Source organism: Alosa sapidissima, chromosome 21, assembly GCF_018492685.1.
Source record: "Alosa sapidissima isolate fAloSap1 chromosome 21, fAloSap1.pri, whole genome shotgun sequence".
In the NCBI taxonomy this organism is placed as follows: Eukaryota; Metazoa; Chordata; class Actinopteri; order Clupeiformes; family Clupeidae; genus Alosa; species Alosa sapidissima.
The window spans coordinates 30810010-30823073 of record NC_055977.1 but is presented as its reverse complement, the minus strand read 5'-3'; the positions used below and the strand labels follow the sequence as shown (position 1 = coordinate 30823073).

Here is a 13064-nt window from a genome sequence, read left to right as displayed (position 1 = left end):
TAGGCTGCCTTATACACCCCACAAGACCCATTTACACTGTGTACTAAAGCCACTAGGAAAAGAGAAGAAAACAAAACAAAAACAGAAAAATTCTCCATAAGACTAATCAGAAAAGCTTGGAGCACATAACCATGTTACCAAACGTGTGACCTCAACTCTAACTATGTCTATCGGGTTTTTCTATCATGAAAAACCTGAAACACTGACCTGCAGATAGCCTGCATAGACAGATGTGTGTGAACAATATCTTGTCTTGACATAGTTTGAATCAGTCTGTCAACTGGCTTGAGAATGTGACCAAATCTAGACCTCACCTGTGTGGATGTACTAGGATTTTCAGACTGTGAGACATAAGTTACTGTGTCAACATTGTTCATGTCATTAAGGGTCCTATGAGGAGTGATTCATATTGGGATAGGCAGAAGCACAGTTTAATAACAAATAGTTAAATAATAATATGTCATTAACTTTTATATTAACATATAGTTTGTAAATAAACATTTAACATTTAAATGATGTGAGAAATAACTGCTAATTAGTGCCAAAAAGACATTTAGTTAACTATTAACAAATATTAATACAATTTTAGTTCATAGATTGTTTTCTATTTGTTAAAACATTAACATACAGATTTTATGCAAACTACTAATATTTAATTAATGAATGAAAAAACGATTAACTTGTGGCAAATAGATATTTTAGTAACAAATATTAACAAAGGGTTAGGTAATTACTAGTTTGCTATTTATTATGGCACCTTATTATGGAGTGTTACCCTGAGCTTTACTAGTTACCCAGCTTTACTGATGAGAAATGATGAACAAGCCATTTACTAATAGTTTACAATTAGTGTTACCCATACATTACCAGTAATACAGAAAGTAAATATACTATCTATTTATTTCAGACCATTTCGGAATAGAGACAAAAAAACATTTGATTCAACAGATACAACTTCCTAATATATAAATCAGTATAATATAAAACTTTGTATATCTAAAAATATGTTATTATTTATGAAAATCTAGGAATACAATCAACTTTTGAAAGTAGATTTGAAAGTAAAATAATTATGACCGCCGCTATCGGTCATAGAATGATTTTTGGTCAACGATACCCGAGACACCGAGACACCGAAACACCGGTGCACATGAAATTTGGTGGGTATGTAGCCCCACTAGACTTTTACGGAAAAATTTTGTTTTGTCCCCGGGGGCCACCCCCCCAACTCACCCCCCCCCCCCCCCGTGCTGGGCCCCCCGAACCGCAAAAAAAGCAGTTTTTCCTAAATAACTACCTGAACCGTGGCACTGAGGATGAAGAATCTTTTATGGTATGTTGGTCTCAAGGGCCCACATCAACCTGGCCCATAATCACTCATTTGTGATTTGCACCCCCCCCCCCCGGTAAAAAATGAAAATGCAATATTATTCTGCTTTAATCGCCCCTATCTTCAGTTAAGATGTTCAGAACTGCACCAAATTGTATGTGTATGATTGACCTGGCATTCTCTGGGGGTATGCCAAGTTTCGTAGAATTTCATCCATGGGGGGGTCTAAAAAAAATTAGGTTATGTGTACATTTAGTGACTGTACACTCATTGGCCTGTAGATGGCGGTGCACACATATAGGCTACACATGCACACACACACAGCCACGCACATACTATCGGTATTAGAACGGCCGATACATAATTACAAATTCAGTAGGATTAAAAGAAAGCCAAATATTCATCATCATCATCATGGCTGCATTTCCAGTATTGGCGATAAGTAGTCGTTTGTCCACTAGATGGCGCATCGTTGCAGTGAGACATAATTTTGTTGGAAGTTAAAAGTGGGTTGGAAAAACAATGGACGCTTCCTACAAGGACTGTAGTTTACAGCAGAGAACGTCTAATAAGGATAGGACGATGTTCACATGAAATGTAATTCCCATTTCTTCTTGAAGCCGAAATAAATCTGAGGATGTTTATCGGACATGCTTGGTTTTTACTGCAGGTACGTTAATCTTATAATATCAATAAGGACCTAGGTACAATAATGTTACCGTTAGCGTTGGTTGAGTGATGGAGGCCAATTTGATTGATTGCATTTGTAGAAAACTATAAATGCGGTTATACCAAGCAAATTGATAGCAGCATTGTAATTGCATCTTTCGACTGTCATTTGTTGCACGTGCTACAAAAATCATTCTGTGCAATGGAAGATTTACCAACGTTACACCGGTCTGATACAGTTTTGCTTTGCCTATACATGCGTGAGACTGAGACGCCTGTTTATTTGTTTTAAGTGCGTGCAGGGTGTGAGAGGGGAATCGATGTGCTTTGATTCCAGCTTGGTAGTTGTAGTCTGTGAAATTAAAAAGCACGTGTGTGTGAAGTATCCAAACAAGTTTAAGTCCGCTTGATACTGTAAGGCGTAAGCCATTGGTTTCCAAAGGAGATTTTTTGAGTCGCCAGCATAGCCTATTGACAATTTATGTTGTAAATACAGTAGGCCTACCTTATAAGCCTACCTAAAGCTTAGGGAAGCTAACAGCTTTCTATCAGGATCTAGTTTGTTAGTTACAGTTTTGTCATAACTCCCTGATGCATTTTTGCATTTAGAATAGCCAGAGCGTGGATATCTCAATCGGAAAATTAAACAATATCGGGTGCCTATGGACTAGGCTGGGTGAACCCAGCCTGATCTGCCCGCTATTTATTTTTTGATTTCTTAAAAGATTGAGCATGGTCTGGTGAAAGCCAGACTAGCCATGGACCTCAGTTACACAATGCAAGGGAACATGAATCAGCGTATATTTGCACAAACAATAACGGACAACAGCTCTTCAACTTTGGCCCGTTAAAATGTGTATGAACAGTCTAGCGACGCATTTCATCAAGGCCCATTTGGACATGTCAGTTATTTGCACCACTGGTTAGATGTAAAACAGCATTTCGTTTCAGACTACTGTTACTTAATTTGTGCATTAACAATAACGTTTCAGACTACTGTTACTTAATTTGTGCATTGACAATAAATTATCACATGAACTAAAAATGACTAAAATCTTATAAGTATATATACTAAGTATATATACTTTTTTGATCCCGTGAGGGAAATTTGGTCTCTGCATTTAACCCAATCAGTGAATTAGTGAAACACAAACAGCAGACAGTGAACACACAGTGAGGTGAAGCACACACTAATCCCGGCGCAGTGAGCTGCCTGCTACAATGGTGGCGCTCGGGGAGCAGTGAGGTTAGGTGCCTTGCTCAAGGGCACTTCAGCCGCAGCCCACTGGTCGGGGCTCGAACCGGCAACCCTCCGGTTACAAGGCCAGAGTGCTAACCAGTGGGCCACGGCTGCCCCACTTCTTATGTAGAAGAAGAAACATTCACAAAAAATCCATCCATCCAAAAATGACCTTTGTTTTTGATTGCTGTTGAAAACGGCATGGAACTGACAGAGATGTTTTTGTTTATTAATAAATAAATAAAAATAACATTATGCTGATACCTTTTGCTATCCCCAAATACAATGTAGCCTACAGGTGTAAGTGACCTTTCATCAATCCAGTTGCAATGGATGAACTGTGATGAACTGCCCTACTTGTGATTGTTTAGAGATTTTAAAGGTTTTATAACAATGCTACATCTTCTTTGGCTATTCTACAATCTATTCACCTTTTCAGCACCAGTAGGCTACTTTCTGTGCAGCCGCACACACACACTCAGGCATGCCAAACAAGCATACACAAATGTTTCAAGAGTGGGGGATGGAGTAAAAGATGGAGACAAATTGAAGTGTGATTTATTTTCGCGGAACGGATGTACAGGACTGAGCAGCGGTCATATTTTGTACCGCTATGCGGTACATCTAGTTAAGTATATATACTATACTTTTGATCCCGTGAGGGAAATTTGGTCTCTGCATTTATCCCAATCCGTGAATTAGTGAAACACACTGCACACAGTGAGGTGAAGCACACACTAATCCCGGCGCAGTGAGCTGCCTGCAACAACAGCAGCGCTCGGGGAGCAGTGAGGGGTTAGGTGCCTTGCTCAAGGGCACTTCAGCCGTGGCCTACCGGTGGGGGTTCGAACTGGCAACCCTTCGGTTACAAGTCTGAAGCGCTAACCAGTAGGCCATGGCTGCCCCTCTAAGAGTTAGGCAAACGCATTTGCACACGCCAGCTTGTGAGCATGTTTGAGGGGGATTTGAACCTGGGACCTCTTGATCTGCAGTCAAATGATCTACCACTGAACTATAGCCCCTGCACACATATAATGTACGTATGTATGTATAATTACATAGTAGAACAAGCCTGTGGAGAATACACACATTTACACACAAACTCTCACACACACACTCACACAGAAGAGGGTAGGGAAGAGTGGGGAACCTGAAAGTTGCACATGAAGAGCTATGAAATCATTATGATATGCATACCCTTCTGCAGAATGGCAAATCTGACCAGTTTGTTTTACCAGTAAAACAAAATCGCCTACCATTACCCTCAGGGGCCATATAAGCCACTTTCGTTTTATTCTCCTTTTTAAAGCCAAACATTTCTCTGTGGCTCCTGCTATACAAGAACATGTAATTGATGGAAAGATGACAGAGTAGTAGTTGGAGCAGCTGAAGGCGAGGCAGTAACAGTGGCAACAAAAACTGTCCCGCTCTGTTAGTACTGTCCTGAGTTGTGTCTCGGGACAATCAAACACTGTCCTGTGACACCCATGACTGTCCTGTGACACCCATGACTGTCCCGTGACACCCAGCCACTGTCCTGTGACACCCATGATTGTCCTGTGACACCGAGACACTGTCTCTGGAAAGTCAGACACTGTCCCGTGACACCCAGCCACTGTCCCGTGAAACCAAGACACTGTCCCCGAGACACTGTCCTGGGACACCAAGCCACTGTACTGTTTTTTGTATGTAAATGAGTGTGTGCATGTGTGTGTTTGCTTTTGTGTATATGTGTGCGTGTTCGCTTGTGAGTGTGTGTGTTGGAGGGGTAATGGGGTGTGTGTATGTGTTGTGTGTGTTTATGTGTGTGTGTGTGTGTGTGTGTGTGCCTGCGTGCGTGCATGTGTGTCTTCGTGTGTGTGTGTGTGTGTGTTTATGTGTGTTTTTGTGTGCGTGCGTGTGTTTATGTCTGGGTCTACATGCCCACGAATGTCCCGGGTTTGTTTCGAGCAAACTTTCTTCCATTCTACAGTTTCTTTCACTGTTTAGAGGGCACATGATCCTCTTAGCTAAATAGTTTACTTATGGTGCACACCATTTTTAGTATATATGCCGTTTGACGAGGTTGGCACCTGTCACCCACCTGTATGCCACATAGACAATTCAGGCCTTATAAATTGCATATTTTCTGAAAGCTGATGTTGTGAGGATGTCATTTCATGTTGAGGGGCACAAGACTTTGTTTTCTCAGTTAAACCACCATTTTAGTCTATGGCGTATGACGTGGATGGCACCTGTTGCCACACAGACGATTATTACATTTTATTAGCTAAACAACTTGAATATTTTGACAACACACCGTTTTGTAATATGACACTATTATAGGCTATATAAATGTGTTTTTCCCCCCGAAAGCTGCTGTTTTACAGTATATCATCTCATCCCTATATTGAAGGGGCTTAATACTTTGTGTCTTTGTATTTTATTAGATTCACCGATAGGGATCGTTGTGTAGGCTATTACTGCCTTAATCACTGTGTCAAAAGGGGGCAGCCGTGGCCTACTGGTTAGCACTTCGGACCTGTAACCGGAGGGCTGCCGGTTTGAACCCCGACCAGTGGGCACGGCTGAAGTGCCCTTGAGCAAGGCACCTAACCCCTCACTGCTCCCCGAGCACCGCTGTTGATGCAGGCAGCTCACTGCGCCGGGATTAGTGTGTGCTTCACCTCACTGTGTGTACACTGTGTGCTGTGTGTGTTTCACTAATTCACGGATTGGGATAAATGCAGAAACCAAATTTCCCTCACGGGATCAAAAGTATATATACTTATACTTATATACTTATTTAGATGTATGAAGTCACTGTAATGCTGATTAAATTTCACCCTTGTATTGATGGGTAGGCCTATTATTTTTTCTTACTTATTACTAATCCTCACTTTGTTTTTAATATCTTCATGCTTAAGCCTATATTTTCCCAAAATTAATGAGATTGAATGTGTTTTTGCCAATATAATTTGCTTTGTCAATAATCGTTATCCTTTGTGCCACAAAGTGTTTCAGAGGCTTCTGATGTTGTTGGACAACTGTAAAACTTTTTTTTGGATATATCTTAATTGAGCTGTGTCTGATGGACTGTCAAACATCTGAGTTGGAGTGGACATTTTAGTGTTTCTTTGTCTAAACACATACACTAGATACTGTAATTAATATGTTACTTCTAAAATGGTAAAATGATGACACTGTTTGTCCCAAACACTTTTTTTTTTGGATACAATTCGGGTATCACTGTGCATGTTTTCACAGGTGCATAATTATGCTATTTTAATTGCATTTGTAATCACAATTGTAATTTCAATCAATTCGGCTTCACCCACTGTGGTAAGAAGGCGGTAAAAAGAATAAACTGGACTTCAGTTTCATTAAAGGAATTTTCTGGAGCAAAAACAACCTAGGGTCTATTTTCAGACGCTAACAGGTTCAAAATGTTGTTTGAGAGCATAATTACGTTAATTGGTGGAGTTTTGAGCAAGAATGTTGTTTGTATTAGTACCAAATTGTCTTACAGGGAAAACGAATCATTGAAAGTGAATACAGTGAATCCTTTTGAACCATGCACCTGGCGTCTGATCACTTATTTGGAAGCTTTTAATGAGAGGCAAGTAAAAGCGTCATGACTATTCAGTGCATAACAAGTTACACAAGAATATTTTAAGAAATTAGTGTATTTGCAACAAGAACCTTATTTATGCATATTATGTTCCATATACACGCCCATATTTCTTGCAGTGCAGACTGTGTACTACCCATCAGTAGGATTTAAAATGTTTCAGATGGGAAGTTTTTCCTAATATCATCTCTTCTTGAGTGTTTTTGTCAGAGTTAACCATGCACTGATGTCATGAAACAACTTTTTTTTTATCATTCTACAGACATATATTGACTGTGTAAAACCCAAACAATGACATTTTTAGATTAATCATTTCATTTTTGACCCTTTTGAAACAAAGCGCACATTCTTATTGTAAAATTACCCAGACTCGACTATTCCAAGAACACTTCTAACTTCTAAACACATCTAACACGCACTTACCATGGACTTCCCTCCTCTACTTCCTTCTTCTATCACATGCTCCTTCTATCACACTTTGACTAGTACTTATATATAGTCGGCACTCTTATTCTCTAATTGACAGATGCAGTAGTACTTCCTAGCTACGGTCTACTCTGCACTGTAGCTTGAATGTTATTCTCCTTCTGTAAGCCGCTTTATACAAAAGTGTCTGCTAAATAATGTATGTATGATGTCACCCAATGAATGTATAATGTCACCCAAACAAGCACCATAGCAACCAACTCGATTACCATAGCAACCAGCATAGCAACCACTGCATTGATCATAGCAACCACCATCTCTACCCTAGCAACAGTCTAGTAACCATTACCATAATCTCAACCTAGCAACCACCATAGCCAATATGATTAACATAGTAACCAGCATAGCAATCACAATGACTAGCAACAGCCTAGCAACCACCCTAGCAATAGGCCTATCCAACTTTTTCATTCACTGGTAATTTTTTCAGGAAGTGCATCTCTAGTTTGTATTTGTCATTCTGCCTGAGCATATTAGGCATATGTAACACAATGTAGCAGTACATTTAACAAAGTGGAATTGTTAAATTGTTACTCTTACCAAGGTAAAAAGGTGAGTTTCTCTTACTGGCAAAATCATCTATATATGAAATTCCAAAGGGTTGAATTGGAACACCACCAACTCCCAATAGTAACTGGCCCAGAAGTAGTATGGGAAAAACTTCTTTATAGACAATTGCGTCTGGTTGGCTGCAGTTTTGACCTTGCCAGTCAGAATTTGAAAGGTCCTTTGTTTGGCATATTTCAGAACTGTTCTTTTTGGTGCCTAAAAATAGAAAAAGTATTTATACACGCAGTGCAGGATTTTGTGCAGAATTGTCTGTTTATAAAAACGCTATAAAATATAGTGCTTTGTCTATCACTCACTGTTCATGAATCCAGAGTATTTGTATGGACCACTAAGAAAGTGAGGTAGTGCAATGACAAAAACACCTGCACTTGCTATCATCGCCCCAATACCAATGAAACGAGGCCTGTGCACACGGCTGCCGAAGAAACTCACAAACACAATGAGAACTGTGTTCCCCACCTAGAAAAATAGAAAGTACTACACATTAGACCTTACTTTTGAAATAACATGTCTGTTTTCATGAGGGTTTGATTAATATTCTTCATGCCTGCCCACAACAGTGTGCTATCAGAACTGATTTTCTGTTCTAAAAGTTGTCAGGGATGTGGGACCTTGCTGACCTAACCCTCTCGCCCCAAAAATCCATTAGACAGATTAATTAATTCAATGCTGCAGTCATAAGTTTTAACCAAAAATGAGAAAAGAGAGCACACACACCAAGTCTTCAAGTCTGGCTCCCTGCACTGGTGTAACGGAGGCAGACTAAGCTAGCGTGCTAGTTGCCCGTGTAAATCCTCACAGCCCTAACCTTAAGAACGCTTCTAACCGCTGAGTTGGATACCTGGGCTTTTAGCTCAGTGGTTAGAGCGTTCGTCTCCCATGCCGGTGTGTGTGTCAAGGTGGCGGGTTCGAGGCCTGTGAGCGGCGAACGAACCGACCTTGTGACACTGGCTCCCAGTTATATTCAGAATTGAAGTAAAAGTGCTACGTATTGTCTATAATGGGGCCTAAATCAGGGCAAATGACACCAAAAAACTCAACAAGTTGATTAAAAGAGCTGGCTCTGTAATTGGAAGTATACTTGAACCCCTAGAGTTAGTTGTTGAGAGAAGGATGTTGCAAAAGCTCCTTAACATTATGGACAACACCTCATATCCACTGAATGAACTACTGGTCAAACAACAGAGTGTTTTCAGCTGGAGGTTGCTCCAACTGCGCTGTAGCAAGGAGCGTTATAGGAAATCATTCCTGCCCACTGCCATAACTATTTACAACAACTCCCCTTTGTGCCGTGAAAGAAAATCTTATGCCGAGAGTCAATGCAGTTTACAACCTCTTTAACAGAGACTATATCCAATTGTATTTATTTTTTAACTTGTATGTATGTTTATGTGTGATATATGTTTATATTATTTATTGCTGCTGCAACACCATAATTTCCCTTTGGGGATGAATAAAGTAATCTATCTATCTATCTATCTATCTATCTAAATATTGCTGAAATGTTTGGGGACTATAAACCTGGTAGGTCTCCTACTGTAATTTCCCAACTATTAGCCGGGGCTCATACTGTACATTGATTTTGCAAAATCTCTTCAGCTATGATGTTATACACGGGGGCAGTTAATATGGTATTAATATGGTTTGGTTTCTTTTAACTCGCATAAAACACTGTCCTGTGGCTTATACACAATGTGGCTAATACACAGGAAATTACTGTATATCTACTGCAGCTGGTCAACTGGTAGTGCCAAGAGTAAAACCTAAACAGTGAACTGGCATGTAGCAATTATGTCACAGAACCAACAGTAGACTATTCAAAAAACAGCATTATTTATGGCCTATATAATAATAATTATATCTCCCCCTTGTAGTTTCCAAGAGATATTATTCCAGACTAGATTAAACTGAGAGCCAACTGAATGAACACATTAGACACATAATTGATACACATAATAACACATATATCTTATCTTAATGTTGACTACATTAACACATGTATTACATTCATACATTTATGAAATAAGCTGTGCAGGCAAATTATAAAATTACACAGTATAGTAGTTTAATTATTTTCACCTTTTGTACTGTAAATCATCTCTGTTTTTGAAGAATTATCTTTCTTTTGGGCTACTGGAAGAAAATGACTCAATAAATCGGTCATGTAAGATCATCAAAATGCTTACCTCATTAAAAGCTGCAAAAAGTCCTGATTTCTGACTAGTAAAACCATATCTTCTCTCAATTGTGGATATTGAGGCTTTTAAGTATCCAGAGACCAGAAGCTGAGATAGTTGTAGTATTCCATGACAAAACACAAACAACTGAAAAATAATCACAACATACAAGCATGTCAAAATAAAGATTAAATTACCACAAAAAATGTCTATTCCATTTTATATGACACAGTACCAATTTTTTTGCATTTGTTGTCAGTAAATTACATGTATATAAGAACACATTTGACACACTCAAAGAACTGGCCTCTGGACATAAGTGTCTGTGGACCCTATCATGACAATCTAAAACGCATGGTCACTGGCGAATAGTTTAAACAAATTCCAGTCCATATTGGGTGTGGTTTTGTTATGAAACGTCCGGCACATGGCACAAGAAGGTGGGCCTTATGTTTTTTAATCAGTCGGTGTGTTTTGGGCGTAACATAATTTAAACCAATGAGAATGACATCTGTCATACCCTTTAACAGTGCGCAGCGAAACTTTAAACAGTGCATCGGTATTTTGATAGCGGCACATTTGAAGGAATCTGCCTGCACTCGAGACGGCATGGAACAGTTATTCCCCTAAACCATGCTTTTAATAAAACCTAGCAGAGTATGGCCTACACGCATTTGCACTCATCTATTATTTGAACTCATTGGCAAAGTGAAACTAACTTCACCGTGGTCTCATAGTCAACGACAAAACAGTTATACACAGTTACTTTCACTATTGACTGAAAATGGGTTACCATCGAAAACATGGCCTTAAAAAAGCAACCCCCAATAATGTTCAAATGACTGAATAAAAAACCTAAGGATATTTATCCTGCAGAGGAGTTGCTGCTTACATCTCGTGGCAGTGCGTCTTCAGCTGTGCTTCAGTTTTGCCTCTCGCCTCGTCTAATTACTTTTATCCATCATTACCAATTCGCAAATGACAGTGAATAACTACTCAACGTGAGATGTATTTTGTAATATTTTTAGTCTAATTATGTTTCCCATTGTAATCGTGTAATTTGTAATGTTTTGCATGGATGTGTGCTGGTGCGCGTTCGTGGCTAAAAGAAGCTTGGTGTGTTGTGCACCCGCCCATATCACTGTTAATAATGCACCCTTAAAATAACCAGGGCTTTGAACCAGTTCAAGGAACGAAAACGAAAACCGGGAACTTTTTGTATTTTACAGGGAACAGAAACGAAACCGGAAACGTTATTATTTTTTATGTTCTGGAACAGGAACACTTATTTAAAAATAATGGTAACCGGTTAATACCGGTTTTATTTCGTTCCTCAAAGTTTTCGTTGCCTAATTAACTAAAAAAAAAAAAGTTATTATTTTCCTGCGCACGTTACCATGACGGCTGAGGTTCACTTCCTGTGTGACATCACATCAGACATTCGTTGACTGAATGGAGAGAGAGCGGTGGATTACAGAGTCTCCACTCCACATCTTAAATAAGAGGTAAATTACGATCCATCGTTAATTAAAACGCTCATTCCAAACACAATATCAATAGCTATATTTGTCGACTCCACGTTAATGATGGACTAGCGAACATTTGGCTAAATGGCCCTTCCCCCCGACAGTGGGAATTTGTTGTTGCCCAAGTGGCATAACCACGTGTCTTAATAATGTGGTTACGTTTGTGTGGAAATTTTCTCTTTTAACAATAAACTACACATTTGAAATAATTGTAGGCCTATTTAATTATTATTATTATTTAATAATGGTTGTAATATTATTACATTTGGTTTAAGCTGGATGAGAAAGATGTGACATAATTCTATAGCATTAAACAGCTGACAGGAACGAAATTAACCGTTCCGGGAACAGTATTTTTTTGTTCTAACCGGTTCGGGAACGTCAATTTATTGGTGGAACTCATAACCGGAAACGTTATAATTCCGTTTCTGTTCGGAACGAACCGATTGGAAAAAGAAATCGGTTCAAAGCCCTGGTTTTCAGTAATAAAACCTCATTTAAATAATATGCATCTTCCATATGGGATCTTAGAAGCCATCTGTCTCCTTCTAGCCACAGCGTTTTTGTTGCAAACATAATCATCCTAAGCATGCTCAGATGACGTGATAGACGAGGCGCTGTTGCTCACCTGATCATCATCGTAAAGCCTGATTTGATTGGTCCGCCAGATTTGGGGCAAGCATAGTTGCTCCACAACATGCCAGACTGAACTTCCCAACCTCAAATGTTGTAGGTGGGACTAAGTTCGGCTGGCACCCAGGCTACCAATTTTCACTATATTACTAATAAATACTTTGATAATAGATGCAGAAATTATAATGTGCTGTTTCTAATTCAGTGTCACATTTTATTGTGCACTTTTTTAACATATCACGGCATACTCTCTGCTTGAGGCTAAGATTGCGTTAATCTAGTGTAGTGTTTAAACTGCGTGCCTGCACTGTCTGCAAATTTCGTGTTCCCCTCAGTTCTGGGGTAGCGACTGTAACATTCAGAGTTCATCTCCTTATAGTACCTCAACCAGCTGAATTCTCGCAGCTAGTCTTCCTGAAAATGGTGAGTTTGGGCCTTTTTCGCCACACAAACCTCTGACTCTGAATCATCATCTGACTGTGACACTGTAGACCAGGGGTGGCCAAACTTTTTGGGTCAAGGGCCAACGGACAACGTTTTGTATCATTTAAATGATAATAATGACAAAGTGATTTTGTTGTAGAAAATTAATTTATAAATGCTGTTTAGTTAATGTATAAATGGTGCACTGTCACTTTAAGACTCAGTGATATAGGGCCCTATTTTCCAAAATGGCGCTTGGACGATAACGTTATTATCCCTGCGGAACGTTTATTTTTATCTTGCACATATCTTTTTTTGAGCAATGCACCAAGGGGTGTGGCTAAAAATCGCTATCGTACACTACCTAAAACGCATTACGCCACTGACCAAGAGAAACCTG

The 13064-nt window shown here is 39.4% G+C and overlaps 1 protein-coding gene across 4 annotated transcripts in view; it reads right to left on the bottom strand.

Moving 5' to 3' along the window:
* Positions 1 to 13064, bottom strand: part of slco2b1 (solute carrier organic anion transporter family, member 2B1) — a 205535-nt gene that overhangs the window by 166854 nt on the left and 25617 nt on the right. For all 4 annotated transcript variants that reach the window (XM_042076135.1, XM_042076136.1, XM_042076137.1 and 1 more), the window contains 3 exons: positions 10092 to 10229; positions 8202 to 8364; positions 7876 to 8100 (listed from right to left, as the gene is read on the bottom strand). In XM_042076135.1, coding sequence (XP_041932069.1) covers positions 7876 to 8100; positions 8202 to 8364; positions 10092 to 10229 — 526 coding nt within the window. The remainder of the gene's footprint in view (positions 1 to 7875; positions 8101 to 8201; positions 8365 to 10091; positions 10230 to 13064) is intronic.